At 36.6% G+C, this 13,859-nt stretch overlaps 1 protein-coding gene across 1 annotated transcript in view; it reads left to right on the forward strand.

The window, feature by feature from the left end:
* Positions 1–13,859, forward strand: part of TTC29 (tetratricopeptide repeat domain 29) — a 78,039-nt gene that overhangs the window by 56,992 nt on the left and 7,188 nt on the right. Inside the window, exon 7 of the mRNA XM_075150481.1 lies at positions 11,841–11,932. Within this exon, the coding sequence (XP_075006582.1) occupies positions 11,841–11,932 (92 nt within the window). The remainder of the gene's footprint in view (positions 1–11,840; positions 11,933–13,859) is intronic.

Raw genomic sequence — 13,859 nt, forward strand, 5'->3', positions numbered from 1 at the left:
TATGTATGAATTTGGTGAATCAAGGAGGATCTTAGAAAGTAAAAGAACTCCAAAAGGTAGACTGAATGTTATCCACTTTTCTCCCAAATATTGTGAAAGGTAGTTGAGAAGCATGAGCATCATTCCTTTGAGATTTGCTTACTACTCTAGTGCTTTGCTAGAAGGCTAAACTTCAAGACGCTTTTCTGCCAATAGTGTCTGGGTAGACCACTGAGTTTAGGTTTAAGCTTTCATTACTGTTACTACAAAAAGAAACACTTAAATGGAGACTCGCAAAACACATCAAAAGATACTATTCAATGGAAATTATTTCAAACTTCCTTCTTTTAAATCAGCCAGATTGTCCTTTATTCATCTATAAGTGATATTTAGCCATTAGTAATGAAGTGTAACATTTTCAGCTTAGCAAATGGCGTCATATGCTTGAAAAAACATTTTAGCATACCAGTTTAAGAAAAGGTCTCATCATTCCTAGAGGCTTCACTTTCATTGAAGCAATTTTTAACTTGTTCTTAAAACTGTACTCATATAGAAATTTTGCATTTTTCATATCTGAGGAATAAAAAACCAGACAAAACTCTGAGTCATCTTTGAAAGTAGGCACTTCTGATTGACCTTGACACTGACAATGGATTATGTACAGAGACATCTGTACATAAGACACACTCTTCTTGAAGGTCTAGAATTAGTGAGCCAATTCTGAAACTGATTACATTTCATGTTTCTGAAAGGTCTCACTGCTGCTAGGCATTGGTGAAGATAGTACGAACAAAATTATGTGAGAACAATTAGTACTGGTAGCAAACTTTGCCCTGACAAAATATACTGACTCAAATACTGATGGAATTAAGAAATTAGAAATTATTTGTGTTGAGAATCTTGAAGAAGACCTGAAACTTAAGGAAAGAGGTGAATGTCTGATCATTCAATTAAATTTTTGTTGTTAATTTAGCACTTAATTCTCGAAGTGAAAGAAAGATCTAACTTTTTATTTGGATATGAAAGTTAAGAGTCTCTTAGTGAAGGAAGGATTTCTTCTGTTGGTTTAATTTACATAATTATTTTCCTATCTTAGCCAGTTTCTTGAAAACCTGGAAAAAAAACAGGTTTTCTGTTTCTGAGTAGTCCTGAGATGTAATGACACTATTTTCCTTCAGTACTTTTCTATATACCACACAGATTTGCACTTTGGTGATATGGTGCCCACTACAATTTCCTTGGAACATGGTATCATTTTCCTTTTGAGTCTGTGGTTCACATTGCATTTTGCTTGGTTAATGGCATCAGAATAATGCCCCTCAGTAAACCGGATTTTTGTCAAGATAAATGTACCATAAGAATACCCTTTGTAAGAAAACAGTCTTAAATGCAGTGCTGCTGCAGAATTACAGTAGTCAAGTTATACAAAAATTATAGAGCATAAGAAACAAAAAATATTAAATATGTAAAAAATCTATTACTTGACGACAAGCAAATCAGATTATCAGATTTCCATGTTTTCCCATAGCAACAATGAAAATAAATGCACTAGTAACTTGTTGATATCAACCTTACTCTTCAGGAGTCTTATGTTCCATAAGACTGGCTACCAAAACACCATAAATGGGTGGAGTTTCATCTCATCCATTACAATTCTAGATTTAATCATTCATACATCCCAAAAGGGCAAGACAACTGCAGTGAGATGCAGATTTGTCTGCATGTTCCATTAGATAAATCTGCAGCACCTTTTCAGAATTTTAGGACTATTTGACCATTGGTGTTCTCTGAATACAAGTTGGTGACAAAAAGTTTAAAACCCCAATTTAGGGGGCTATGCGTGGAGGACATTGTTTGTTTGCATGTTTGTTTTTAATTCCCAAATAGTATGAAAGTTTCTGGGTTTATATATATTTATAAGGTTTATGTAGCCTTACTTAAAATATATATATTAAACATCCTGAATTTAGAAGTCATGCCATTTAACATATCAAATGTGGTTTCCCAAACTTCAAACCCTATTTTTGTAGGGTTTTGACTCAGGATATCTATTACAAAAAGACAAGTTTTATTATTACCTTATACACACATGCACTTGCACACAGACACACTCTCTCTGTATGAGTTTGCAAAAGAACTGGAGGGGGCTGCAGTGCAACATTAATGAGAATATTTACATGCTTCTGCATTAATAATTACAAGAGATATCCTAAGATCAAGAGAATCCTTTGTATGACTCTGAATCATTTCCATGGAATTGTTGCTAGCTCTTATGTTTGAACTCAAAAGAAGCAAATTGTCCCTTACTGGAGGCTTGCTTACCTCTAATATGTTGAAACATTGAGGACGAAGCCATAAAAACTCTTTAAACTGCTCTGTAAGAGAATAAAAATATTTTTCCGTCTATTTTTCACCAAGGCGTGGAGGGCAGAGCAGTTGGCAATCATGGAGTCTTCGCTCTGGTCCTACCTGTTTGATACAGCTGATGGAACAACCTCTGCTATTCTCTGCGTATTCTCTGCTAGGTACAGCCAGTGGAGGTGGCTTTTCCTTATGCTTTCCCAGGCAAGGTAGGAGCCAGATTGTGACCACAGCTATACAGTGTCTATTTTATGGGATATAAGGTTACAATTAGTCCACCTGCCCTGACTGAAGTTTCTAAAACTCTAATAACTGTCTTCTGTCAGTTAAAAGATGTGATTTAGGCAGACATTTTCTACTTACTGTATTGAAACTTTTTTTAGAGTAGCTAATAAAATATACCTTTTTTTTTTTTTAAATAACTGCTGATATACAAGTTTCCACTCATTTCATTCCCACAGGCTAGGAACAAAAAAGACAAAGCAGTACAACTGTATGTTATAGAGGTTATTTACTTTATGGACTTTAGACTATATTGGATTTCTAGCTTAGGTGTGCTAAACCTTGGAACCTAAACGCTGTATATAATTGAGGGAAAGATTTACAGCATGTCTTAGTTTGTAGCTTGTATTATCTGAGAAACAATAGCATGAGAGATCTTAAGAACTGTCAGTAGTATGTCCATTAGTGAAACTGCACATATTATACTCAGGGCTGTACCAAATGGCTGAAAAACTGTATAAGGAATTTTCTAATTCTATTAGATAATATACTTATGGAAGTGAGACTTTTTATGTTTTTTGAGAAATGAAACATTTGTACCCACACTGTAGAAACTCAAGAATTTCAGTACTTAAATGCAAATATATTCATAATCTGCGGGGTTTTGTTTTCCTTTGTGTAGCTTAGTTCAAATGAACAGGCTTTAAAAAAATTTCTATAAAGTAAGGCTTTTAAAATTAGATTGGTTTCTCATATTGGTATAGTTCAAGCTACAGCAATTTACTTATTAAATACGTGTTTAAATTTCAATTCAGTTATTCCCATTGACTTCAAAGGGACAACTTATATATTCAGGTGTAAGCAAATGCTTAACAGCTTTGCTTGATCAGAACCATCGATGGCTAGATTGGAGAATAGGAGGTCTTGATTCAGGCATCAGACCTTAAGGAATTTAAAATTTATCCTCTGATAGATAAATAATCTGAAAAGTTAAAACACTGAAGCGTGCCAGTATAAAACCTAGAACTTGCTGCTTCATTGCTAGAAGCAATTTGTTTTGCTATTTTGCTTTCAGCTTATGTATTATTTCAGAGCTGATCAAAAGAATTGGTAGCAAAGTGTGAAATAAATTGTACTTCTAAATAAATCGATTTAACATTCCTTGGTGCTTTAAGTGATTTTAGTAATATTAATATTTAAAATATTTCTGTCTGAAATCTTTTTATGACTACATATAGCAATAATGGCCACCATTTCATTCTGCTGCTTTTCATATTAGAATATTACACAGTAAACATTGTGAAAATACTATCTTTTAGCACTGAAATGAATGCAAAAGATTTCAAGTGTCTATTTGCATGTAAATGACTCAAGTTTTATTCAGTCAATAAAAACAGTCTATTAATCCTTTTACTACATTTCTTACATGGGTTAAAACTTTAAAAATATGAGGTTTTCAGCTGAATGAGAACTTTTTCTTAACTTCTATAGAGGTATGCAGAAAAAGAATGTTTTTTAACTGACTTAAATTTTTTTTTATACCTTCCTAGTTTATCTCTGCAGTTTTTTCCATTGTGTTATGCAAATTTAAGGGTTTGTTTGTTTGCTTTTAGCTAGGAAAACTTTGTGTAATTAAAAATATCTGTTCATGGGTGGACTAAAGATATTAATAAGCATGAAGCAGAATATTCATAGGTGCTTTGTCTAAGAAGTAATGGGCATTTAAGCATGCACATGCATACAGTATGATATTAATGTCTTAGGAGGCTACAGCAATCTGACAGCCAGCTACATTCATGTAGACACAACAGTGTGATAAAAGCAATCCAGACATCTGGCTCACAGTGCTGCTATACAAAAACATTTCTGAACAATTCACATTATTGCACTTACCCAAATTTCCAGTCTTGTCCACCCCTTTCTCCTTGTTTCTTTCTCCGCCTCTGCCTTTGTCTTTTATGTACTTGCGGAATCTCATTTTTCCTTTACAAGTCACCTCCATCTGCTTATGTGTCAGAGTGGCCCTCGTGCCACACATCACATTGAGGAATTCTCAAGATGAAGGGCTGTATTCACATCACTACTTCTGTCTCAGCACTGTTTCATGCTTGTCACTGCTCAGCACTCAGCGCCACACTGCCTTGTTTTGTCAATAACCATTTATTTGTTGCTGGAATAGTAGCAACCATTACATCTGACCTCCCTGTTTCATCAATTATGGATAGATTATTGGATGTGAACATCTGCAAAAGCTTGCTGTTGAACTTACCTCCTGGCTGGGATTAGATAAAGTATTAAACTGTTGTTTATTGTCAGGCCAAAACTCTACTGGGAAGCCAGGGAATTCCAAGACTAGCAGACTCCCATCAGCAAGCACCAAAAATTGTTTAGTATTGCCACCGTTTCCCATAAGATCGTAGCCATTTATTATTTACACTTATTACTAGTTGTTATAACATACTTGATAAAAGCTCTTGGCAGGCACAGTGTTTCCAGCTATTGTCACATCTGTCAGGATGGAAAGGATACATAAACTGTTTTTTCCTCTTATATTGCTGTTAAAGGGTAACAGATGAAGCTTCTTCACTCCAGACTGTTAAGCCATGCTTTATTTTGAAGAAATATGTCAACAATGGCTGGTTTGGAAAACATTACATTCCCGTACTAAATAAAGATTGCAACAACCTTTACTAGAGTAATGTCCCTTGCAGTAAAGATTTCAAATTGTACCATAACAACAAACCAAAATACCTGGTTTTGACGTTTGCATAGGTTTTTGCTCTGAAGGATCTGGCTGATTTTTTTTTTATTTTTTTATTTATTTTGAAAAACCTTTTATGAGGTATAGTAAATAATAAAATGACTGCATTCCTACAAAGTTGTAGATATAGAGAATCAGAATTAATATAATTGTTAGTGGCACAGAAGGCCAGAATTAAGAACAGTAATACAGAAGCTAATACAGAAGAAATAAGTAGGATGGGAACAAAAGCTAACGTTTATTCAATCATCTGTACGTTTCATCTCTTGTTAAGTTTCCTGTGCAGCAAAATGAAGGATACAGGGTGAACTCCTGACCTCCTGGAAGCCAACAGAAGTTTGAAATGACTCTGGGGAAAGGAACTTTTTTGTGTATTTACATATCATCCATTCAGAATCAAAGCAAAACATACATACTCCGTATAGTATGCAAAGCATACAAGTAAGACTTGATACAGGCAAAGAACCCTAGTTCTTATCTTGATAGACTGTTAAGGAATGAGTGAAATGTTTGTCTTCCCTTCTCTAATCCTTCAAACAGATGCAGGCACAAGTAACCTGAAGCATGTGTTGCCATGCAAGTTTATAGAGCATCCAGGTAAACATTGCACTTGATAGCCAAGTATAACAGGGGAGGGAAGAGTGTGGACTGGATGGAGCGGTTACCCTTCAGGGAGAGTGTCAATCAAGCAACACCTTAGTGATAGCCATGTCTAGCAAGAGCCTGGGGAAGGTCTTGAACAAGGGTGCTCCACTTTGATGTTTGACTTGGCCAGACTTCCAGGTGGATTCTTCTACATCCCTCACCATCCCCCTGTCCCCAATTCCCTTGCTCCAAATGCATGCTAATGCTATGCATTATCCAAATACCCACATTAAAGTCCCTGGAATAGCAGTTCTGGAACAGTCCAGACTGGCCAATTCCAGACAAATTCTTTCTGTCCCTGTAGGAACAGTGACAAATTTGTACATTTCTGTTAAATTTTTTTTCTGTTTATTTATCAAAACAGTGCTATTGGATGTGGCTATGGGCAAGGAGTTAGCATTCACATTTACAGCATTTGAGTTAATGAATTTCAGTTGTGGGAAAAGAGAGAGAACTAACAATTCTGGCAAATCAGGGACTACTCCCTCTTTCCTCAGTGTGGCACCCAGTTTCGGAATCCCTTAATTGTGAGCATGCGGGCAGAATGCTGTACTGCTTCTACCCTGGATGCTCATGATGCCTGTATACATTTAGCATTTAACAGGGTGCGGCCTGCTATTCAGTTGATATTGGTGTATTATTTTCCTGGGATCAATGAGCTCTGCTCATTTTAATCAATACATTACATGAACAATACAATTTTCTTATTGCTGTCCAACCTCTCTCACACTGTCTTTTGGCCAAAATAAGAATACATCTGGGTTTGTATTGTGAAACTCTTCTTTGACCTTACTCAGGATGGCCACAGACGTGTAACCACTCAAATTATGGTAATGAAGACTGCACTTTTTAGGCATTTTTAAATATGCATTTCTTGGGGAGCTAGGGGAGAGAGTTCACTGAACTGCAAAATACTTATGCATAGTGTTCCACTGTCTTTTATTTTCACTGGATGGTATGGAAGCGATTATTTAGTGACTGTCAGAGCTATGTGTTTTTTCTGAAAGTATTTAAGAGGTACTAAGTGGTATGAGGCCAGTAGTCTCACTTGATTGCATTGTCTGTCTACCAACTCCTATTGTTGGCTCCAGAAAAGTATTGTCAGATGCTGCTAGCCAGGCTGGGCCTTAGCCTGTTACTGCAGCGCCTGTCAGAAATCATTAGCTAGTGATCTCTTTGACTAATGTTCCAGTTGATTGTCTGATTCATGTTCAAGATCTGTAAATGAGGCAGAAGCATCTTTACTGCTCACCAGCTGTGAAATGGCTAAACGCAGCTAGATTTTCAGAAATCAAAATAAATGTATTTCCAATAAAGTTTGACAACAATACCAAGTGCAAAGCTGAAAGCAGAACTATGTTTTTGTGTTTTTTAAAGTTGCAATATTTTAAATCAATATTATCCCATCATGTTTTTGTCAGAGTAATGTATTTTACCAAAATAATGAAATACTGGTAGTAACATTAATCTTGTGTTGAGTTGGATAGACATTCTTTGTTCAACATAAATTCATTCCTTCGATTTTTACTCTTTTTTCCATTATCCCCAGATGTATCAACGTTTAGCACAGCCCATGTCCTTTTGTCTGAGTCCTCAGTGTATGCCAATGAGGTGTGTACATGTTTTTATGTACATATAAAAGAAGTACAGGTGTGAGAACAATAAAAAATAAAGGGTGGGATTTTGGGGAGGGGGAGTCTTGGGGGAGGAGCTGGTCTATCTGTTTTATATTAATGGAATAACCCCAGGAGGGTCACACTGGCATAATGCTGAGATAACTGAGAAGCAAATCTGGGCCTGAGATCTGACTAATATTTTTCTTGGCAAAGGAGGTGAGCATGAAATTCACCACTATCTAGAGAATTAGTGCAAGAGCTATACCACAAATAGGCTCTAGTTTGAGGATTTAAGCAGGGCTTGTTACTTTAATTTATTTTTACACTGTATCTAATTGATGCCACAATAGACTTACAAAGACCCAGGAAGAGAGTAGATTTTGTAAATAGATGCTCCCACAGTAGCTATCCTCCTTCCAGGTGCACCTGCATCCAGCTTTTAGTGCTAAGCAAGAAAACAAAGGAAATTGTACAATGCTTCCTGATATTTTTTTATTTATATTTTGGAGCCATAAAAGCTACTTTTTTTTTTTCCTGCATACACCAAAATAATAGTGGATGGCATGTGAGACAGTTGTCTGGAATGTGGAAGACAAAGTTGAAGTCTTCACCCTGCCACCTTCCCACATCCTGCACGAATGAGAACAAGTGGTTGAAACCCACTGTTCATTTCTGTATTAGACTTTGATTTTCATTTTATTTGTTTTTTAACCGGTATTTCCACTCCGGAGCCACAGAAGTAGGAAGTTTGAGACAGTCAGTGTGCTTGGTCACACAGAACCAAAAACTAATTCATGACCAGAATCAGTGCAGTTTTTATAATTTTTATTTTGCTGACCTTAACTTACATTTTCTTTTTAGAGGCAGAAAGAACTGTACATTATTCTAATCTGTTCAACTGCATATACAATGATCTTTTTCCACTAATTGCTAGGAGTATCAAACTCTCTTTGAAATAGTATGGAAATTTTGTAATGGAGCCTAGCATGACCAGGATAAATCTATTGCAACAGTTTCCTTCCTCAGAACATTTTGTACATAGCAAATTTTAAAAAAAAAAAAAAAACCAAAAAAAAACAACCAAACAAACAAAAAACGAAAAGAAACCAAAACAGGACATTTTGCCCTTTCAGTAACTCTAAATCTCTGAAAACTTTGAGTTTTGAGAAGGAAATTCAGCCAGATGGGTATGGTACCCAAACCCACTCTTCTTAATGTACGTTACCAGTATAGATTCTTGTGTAGTCCCATTCAGTATCTCATTACATAATATTATATATTTTTATTCACATTTCCTTAACATGAAGAAATTACCAGGATGACATTTTAATCCACAATATTTACTATAGAATACCGAAGCAGAAGCATGTTAGCTTAATAAGACGACTTTTGTTCTGTTGTCTAAAGCAATTTTTCTATCCTTTTTGTTTGTGTAATGACAGCTGTGTTCTCTAAGACCACAAATGCAGCAAAACTGCACATCTGTGTAGGAGTTTTCAGCATTAATTATTGGCATGTTCCACCTCTTCCTTGGCTGTCACTGTCCTCTGCACAGATTGGCCAAAATATGTATAAAAGACCCGTTTCTGGCTATACTTCTGTCTAAGGGTAGAAAAACTTTCATGGGAGCCTATAAATTCCATTAGATCCAAATGATACGTGTTCTCAATATTTATCCACTTGTCAGAGAGCTAATAGACAACGGGCCCAGCCATGTCCACTCAATACTCTCTTGCCACATGCATGTCTTCTCTTATGTGGTATTCATAGGAACCCAGTCAGATGGACTGGTTTTTCATATCTCATGAAAATAAACAGGAAAGTTTTCATGTCCATTTGTTGTTTTCAGGCTGCTTACAGATTCTGGCAGACATCACTGTGTCAATTCTGCTTGATTTACCAGCATGCAAGCTTTATAATTTTTCATTTTAAATGAAAATTAAAAGAGTGTTGTAATTGCAAAAGGCTTTGGGTGAAATCCTCTAATGCTTATATGTTAATCCAGCATTTTATCCTGTCCTACTTTTCTATCCTGAATGTTGAAGGTAAGGCATGCACCATAGGTGAGGAGACCCTTCTTCACTTCCTCCACATAAATGGATACTGGGCAATTGTAGCATACAGGGGCACTACACAGCTCCTTTCCATCAAGAATGTGTCCCTTTCTGTGTCCCTACATAGTATCTGAAGGATATCTGGAGGAGTTATTTGAAATACAGACATAAAGAATATATTTTCTATTAGTAATCTATCAATATTTCCTCCCTTTCACATAGATGGTTTAATTATCATTATTTCATCATTATTTAGAATGAAACATCTGAGTTGTATAGAGTAGTAGTAACCTGGGACCAAAATGAGCACTTTTCATCAATATGAATGAGTGGCTTTATTTATTTATTTACTTACTTCTTTCTAGCAGCTGTTGCAGAGATGCAGTGAACCAACTTTCTACTTTAGCTACTCTGGCTATGGTTTTTCCTTGGTTTTACCTGTACTTTTTAGGCTTTGTGGTATCTTTGATAGAAAAAAAGTACAGCAGCCCAAGCCTTAGGTGCCTGAGTAACCTTTCTATGCTAGATAATGACCACTAGAGGCCCTGTGTCCTAGTTAAATATTGCAGAGGCCAGTTTAAGGCAGGAGTGATTTTCAGTCCAGTACATAAAATTTTGGAAACCTTCTGACACTCTTACGGCAGGTTTTCTGATATGGGCATGATTATTACAACAAATGTTGTAGGTCCTCTGATTTAAATGCAAAACCAAGAACTGTTTCTTGGACACTTGTGTGCGTTTCTGTTACCAGCCTGGATTATTAGAAGGATGCACTGCAGGCCTTGACAACTTTGAGTATACATTCAGTTTAGGGCGAGTTCTGAACTGATGTGACAAGTTCATAACTGAGGTGCCTGCACTCTCTTTTTGTCATATCTTATGCATTGATAACTCAATTGACAATGACCTTCAAGGATAGGATGCAATGCTGATGTACATGAGAACGTAACTGATAAGAAAGTACTTGAGGGACGATAAATAGTGCAATGCACATTAATAAATGCTACTTCTTGTGCACACAGAGCTTATATAACTAAAAAATAAGAGCCTTGTCCAGGGATACTCCTGCATGTTGTAAAACTCCTTCAAGAACTAGGAAATCTGAGTAGTGGAAACATTGATAGAAATGATGACATCCATAGCATTAGCACACACAAGTTGTCTTCTTTTGAACCATGCACTTTGCCAAAGACAGGGGATGCAGTCTTAACAGAAAATGCCCTATCTTTTACCTCAGTATAAATAGGCATCTTGGGGCATGCAGGATACTGTCGTATGTTCCTGGGCATCTCCCATCCCCCTTCAGAGCTGGTAAATGACATTCACTACTCCTTTCGTGGAAATGTGCAAAAAGGATTTCCATAGATAGTCTTTGGAGATTTCCTGTTTTCTCATGTGTGTAATAGATTGGGTCAAGCAACAAAGAGGAGGGAGGAAAGAATAGGATTTAATTTTATATGCACTCTCCTGTCATCAGCATTGGAAAAAAAAATGGATGAAAAGAGAAATTATGCAATTCAGATGATGTCAGTGTTAAATTAAATTAAGATCATATGGTTTTATGCAGCAACCGTAAACCTTCAGTTATGGGAGGGATCATGATAATAGAGTACATTCCAAATTAATGTTAATAAATTGCTTGTGTGTGTGAATAATTAGTCATAAAAATAACAAAATTATCTACAGTATTTTAAGCCAACATAGTTTAAATGTATAACCTATAGTTTATTCACTTTTTGAGCATCTGAATTGTACTAAGAAAAGTTGTCATGGTGACAGTTTAAAGAAAGAAAAATAATATTAAGTTGTATATCAGCATATCATTCTGAAACACTAGGAATGCAAAGGATACCGTCTTAAGGTATTGATTAACAGAAATTCATAAAAGCACAGCCTCTTAAAATCTTTTAAATTATGGATAAGGAAATTTATATTGCTAATCAGGTAATATCTCTTTGGATTTTGCAAAGTGCCAAAATACAGGGATTTAAATGCAAGTTGTATCTTTTTAATTTGTAATTATTGAGTAGTTTCAAACAACTATAATGATCAAAAACCTAGTCCCATTACAGTTAATTAAAGAAGAAATGTACAGGTGGGAAAACTTTAATTTTATGTTTCATATGGTCACAGAGACTGCAAAAAAAAAAAGTGGAAATTCTTAGCGTTGTATTTATTGGGTTTTATTTTCCTCTTTCACAGATTTTGAACACCTCTGTAAAAATCTTCACAGCACTTTGTGATTCTGCTGGCCTAGGCCGAGCATATGCAGCTATAGCCAAGATCCTGGTAAGGTAGGTTAGCACATCCTTGTCTGGCTGTCAGTGCAGATTCATTCAACTGTGAAAGACTTAAATTGTTAGAGGTCTGTCGCTTCCCATTACCGACTGCTTAAATTTTAAGCAGTGCCCTTCTTGCAGTAAGTGACCCTTTCATCGAAAGTTATTTTAAACTGGTACACATTTTTTAAAGTGTATGATCCAAACTTTTCTTTACCTGTAAACTATAATATATCCTTTTTTTCCCACATTTTGGGGGCTTTTTTTTTTTTTTCCCCACAAGTTTGGGGTGGACCTTACTGGAAGATAGAAATCCAGGCATATTTTCCAGGTTAAAAAAGACAGAGAACCTCGAAGAATGTGTCAAGCTTCAGTAGGTGTCTCAGTGTAATCTTTTCTGAACTGTAAGTTTCCATTTATTGCACTCACTACTTCTGTGGAGGCATTTCTGGTTTGTACCTGTGTAACTAGATATAAATTTGTTGCAGATAAGATGCTTGTCTTCAATGTTTTTGTTTCAGCATCTGGCATTAAAATCTTCTTCCAGGTGAATTAGTTTGAAACTACTTCAACTTCTTACACAAATAATTTTGACATAAAGTAGTCTAATGCAATTATCATATGAAGTAGGAAAACAAGAGATTAAAGTGAAAGTCGCAGCTTATCCTTGATTCATCCTGCATTTGGGGACTTCAGCGCGTATGACGCATGATAGAGGTTGGCAAATTGTTTATGGAGGAGGACTTGTCACCAGATTTATTTCAGTGTGCGGAGCAAATTCTCCTGTTTGAGTTAGATGCCTTGCTTCTTGGCCTTTCAGAGCATATAGCGACCAGCCACAACCACAGTTCTCTTCAGCTCTCTGATACATAATTAATGGCTATTCATATTCTGAGCATCCCAAGTAAGCACATGGGATAAGATGTTCAAAAAGCCACAGAACAGACTTAGAATACCAGGTCCCATTTTCAAAACTGTCTTAAGCCTAACTGAGAAAGATTTGGTTGCTGGGACACTGTCATGGTTTAACCCCAGCCGGCAACTAAGCACCACGCAGCCACTCGCTCACTCCCCCCACAATGGGATAGGGGAGAGAATTGGAAGGGTAAAAGTGAGAAAACTCATGGATTGAGATAAAGACAGTTTAATAGGGAAAGCAAAAGCTGCGCACACAAGCAAAGCAAAACAAGGAATTTATTCATTACTTCCCATCGGCAGGCAGGTGTTCAGCCATCCCCAGGAAAGCAGGGCTCCACCACATGTAACGGTTATTTGGGAAGACAAACACCATTACTCTAAGCATCGCCCCCTTCCTTCTTCTTCCCACAGCTTTATATATTGAGCATGATGTCATACAGTATGGAATATCCCTTTGGTCAGCTGGGGTCAGCTGTCCCGGCTGTGTCCCCTCCCAACTTCTTTTGCACCCCCAGCTTACTCGCTGGTGGGGTGGTGTGAGAAGCAGAAAAGGCGTTGACTCTGTGTAAGCACTGCTCAGCCATAACAAAAACATCCCTGTGTTATCAACACTGTTTTCAGCACAAATCTAAAATACAGCTCCATACTAGCTACTGTGAAGAAAATTAACTCTACCCCAGCCAAAACCAGCACAGACACCAGCTGTTACAATGAATGACTTTGCAGTGAGTGAAAAGATGTCTGAGCTCTCAGTAGCATTCATGGATTCCTTGTATTCACAAAAAGCAACAGTCTGGGTAGAGGGTGGTCTAAGATAGCCAAGAAGACATTCCTAGAAAACCATGTATATTAATTTCCTTCCTCTGTGATTTAGGCATTCCAGAATGAGAGCATATACATTTGTTTACTCAGAAATTACAGATTGGGAGATCCTTCTGAAGTCAAATTTCTAAAACCTTCATCTGAAAGACCATGCCCGTGCAAATTCTTTTCTTAAAAGCAGAGCTAAAGAAGGAGTGGTTAG

This window comes from Calonectris borealis, chromosome 4 (genome assembly GCF_964195595.1).
Source record: "Calonectris borealis chromosome 4, bCalBor7.hap1.2, whole genome shotgun sequence".
In the NCBI taxonomy this organism is placed as follows: domain Eukaryota; kingdom Metazoa; phylum Chordata; class Aves; order Procellariiformes; family Procellariidae; genus Calonectris; species Calonectris borealis.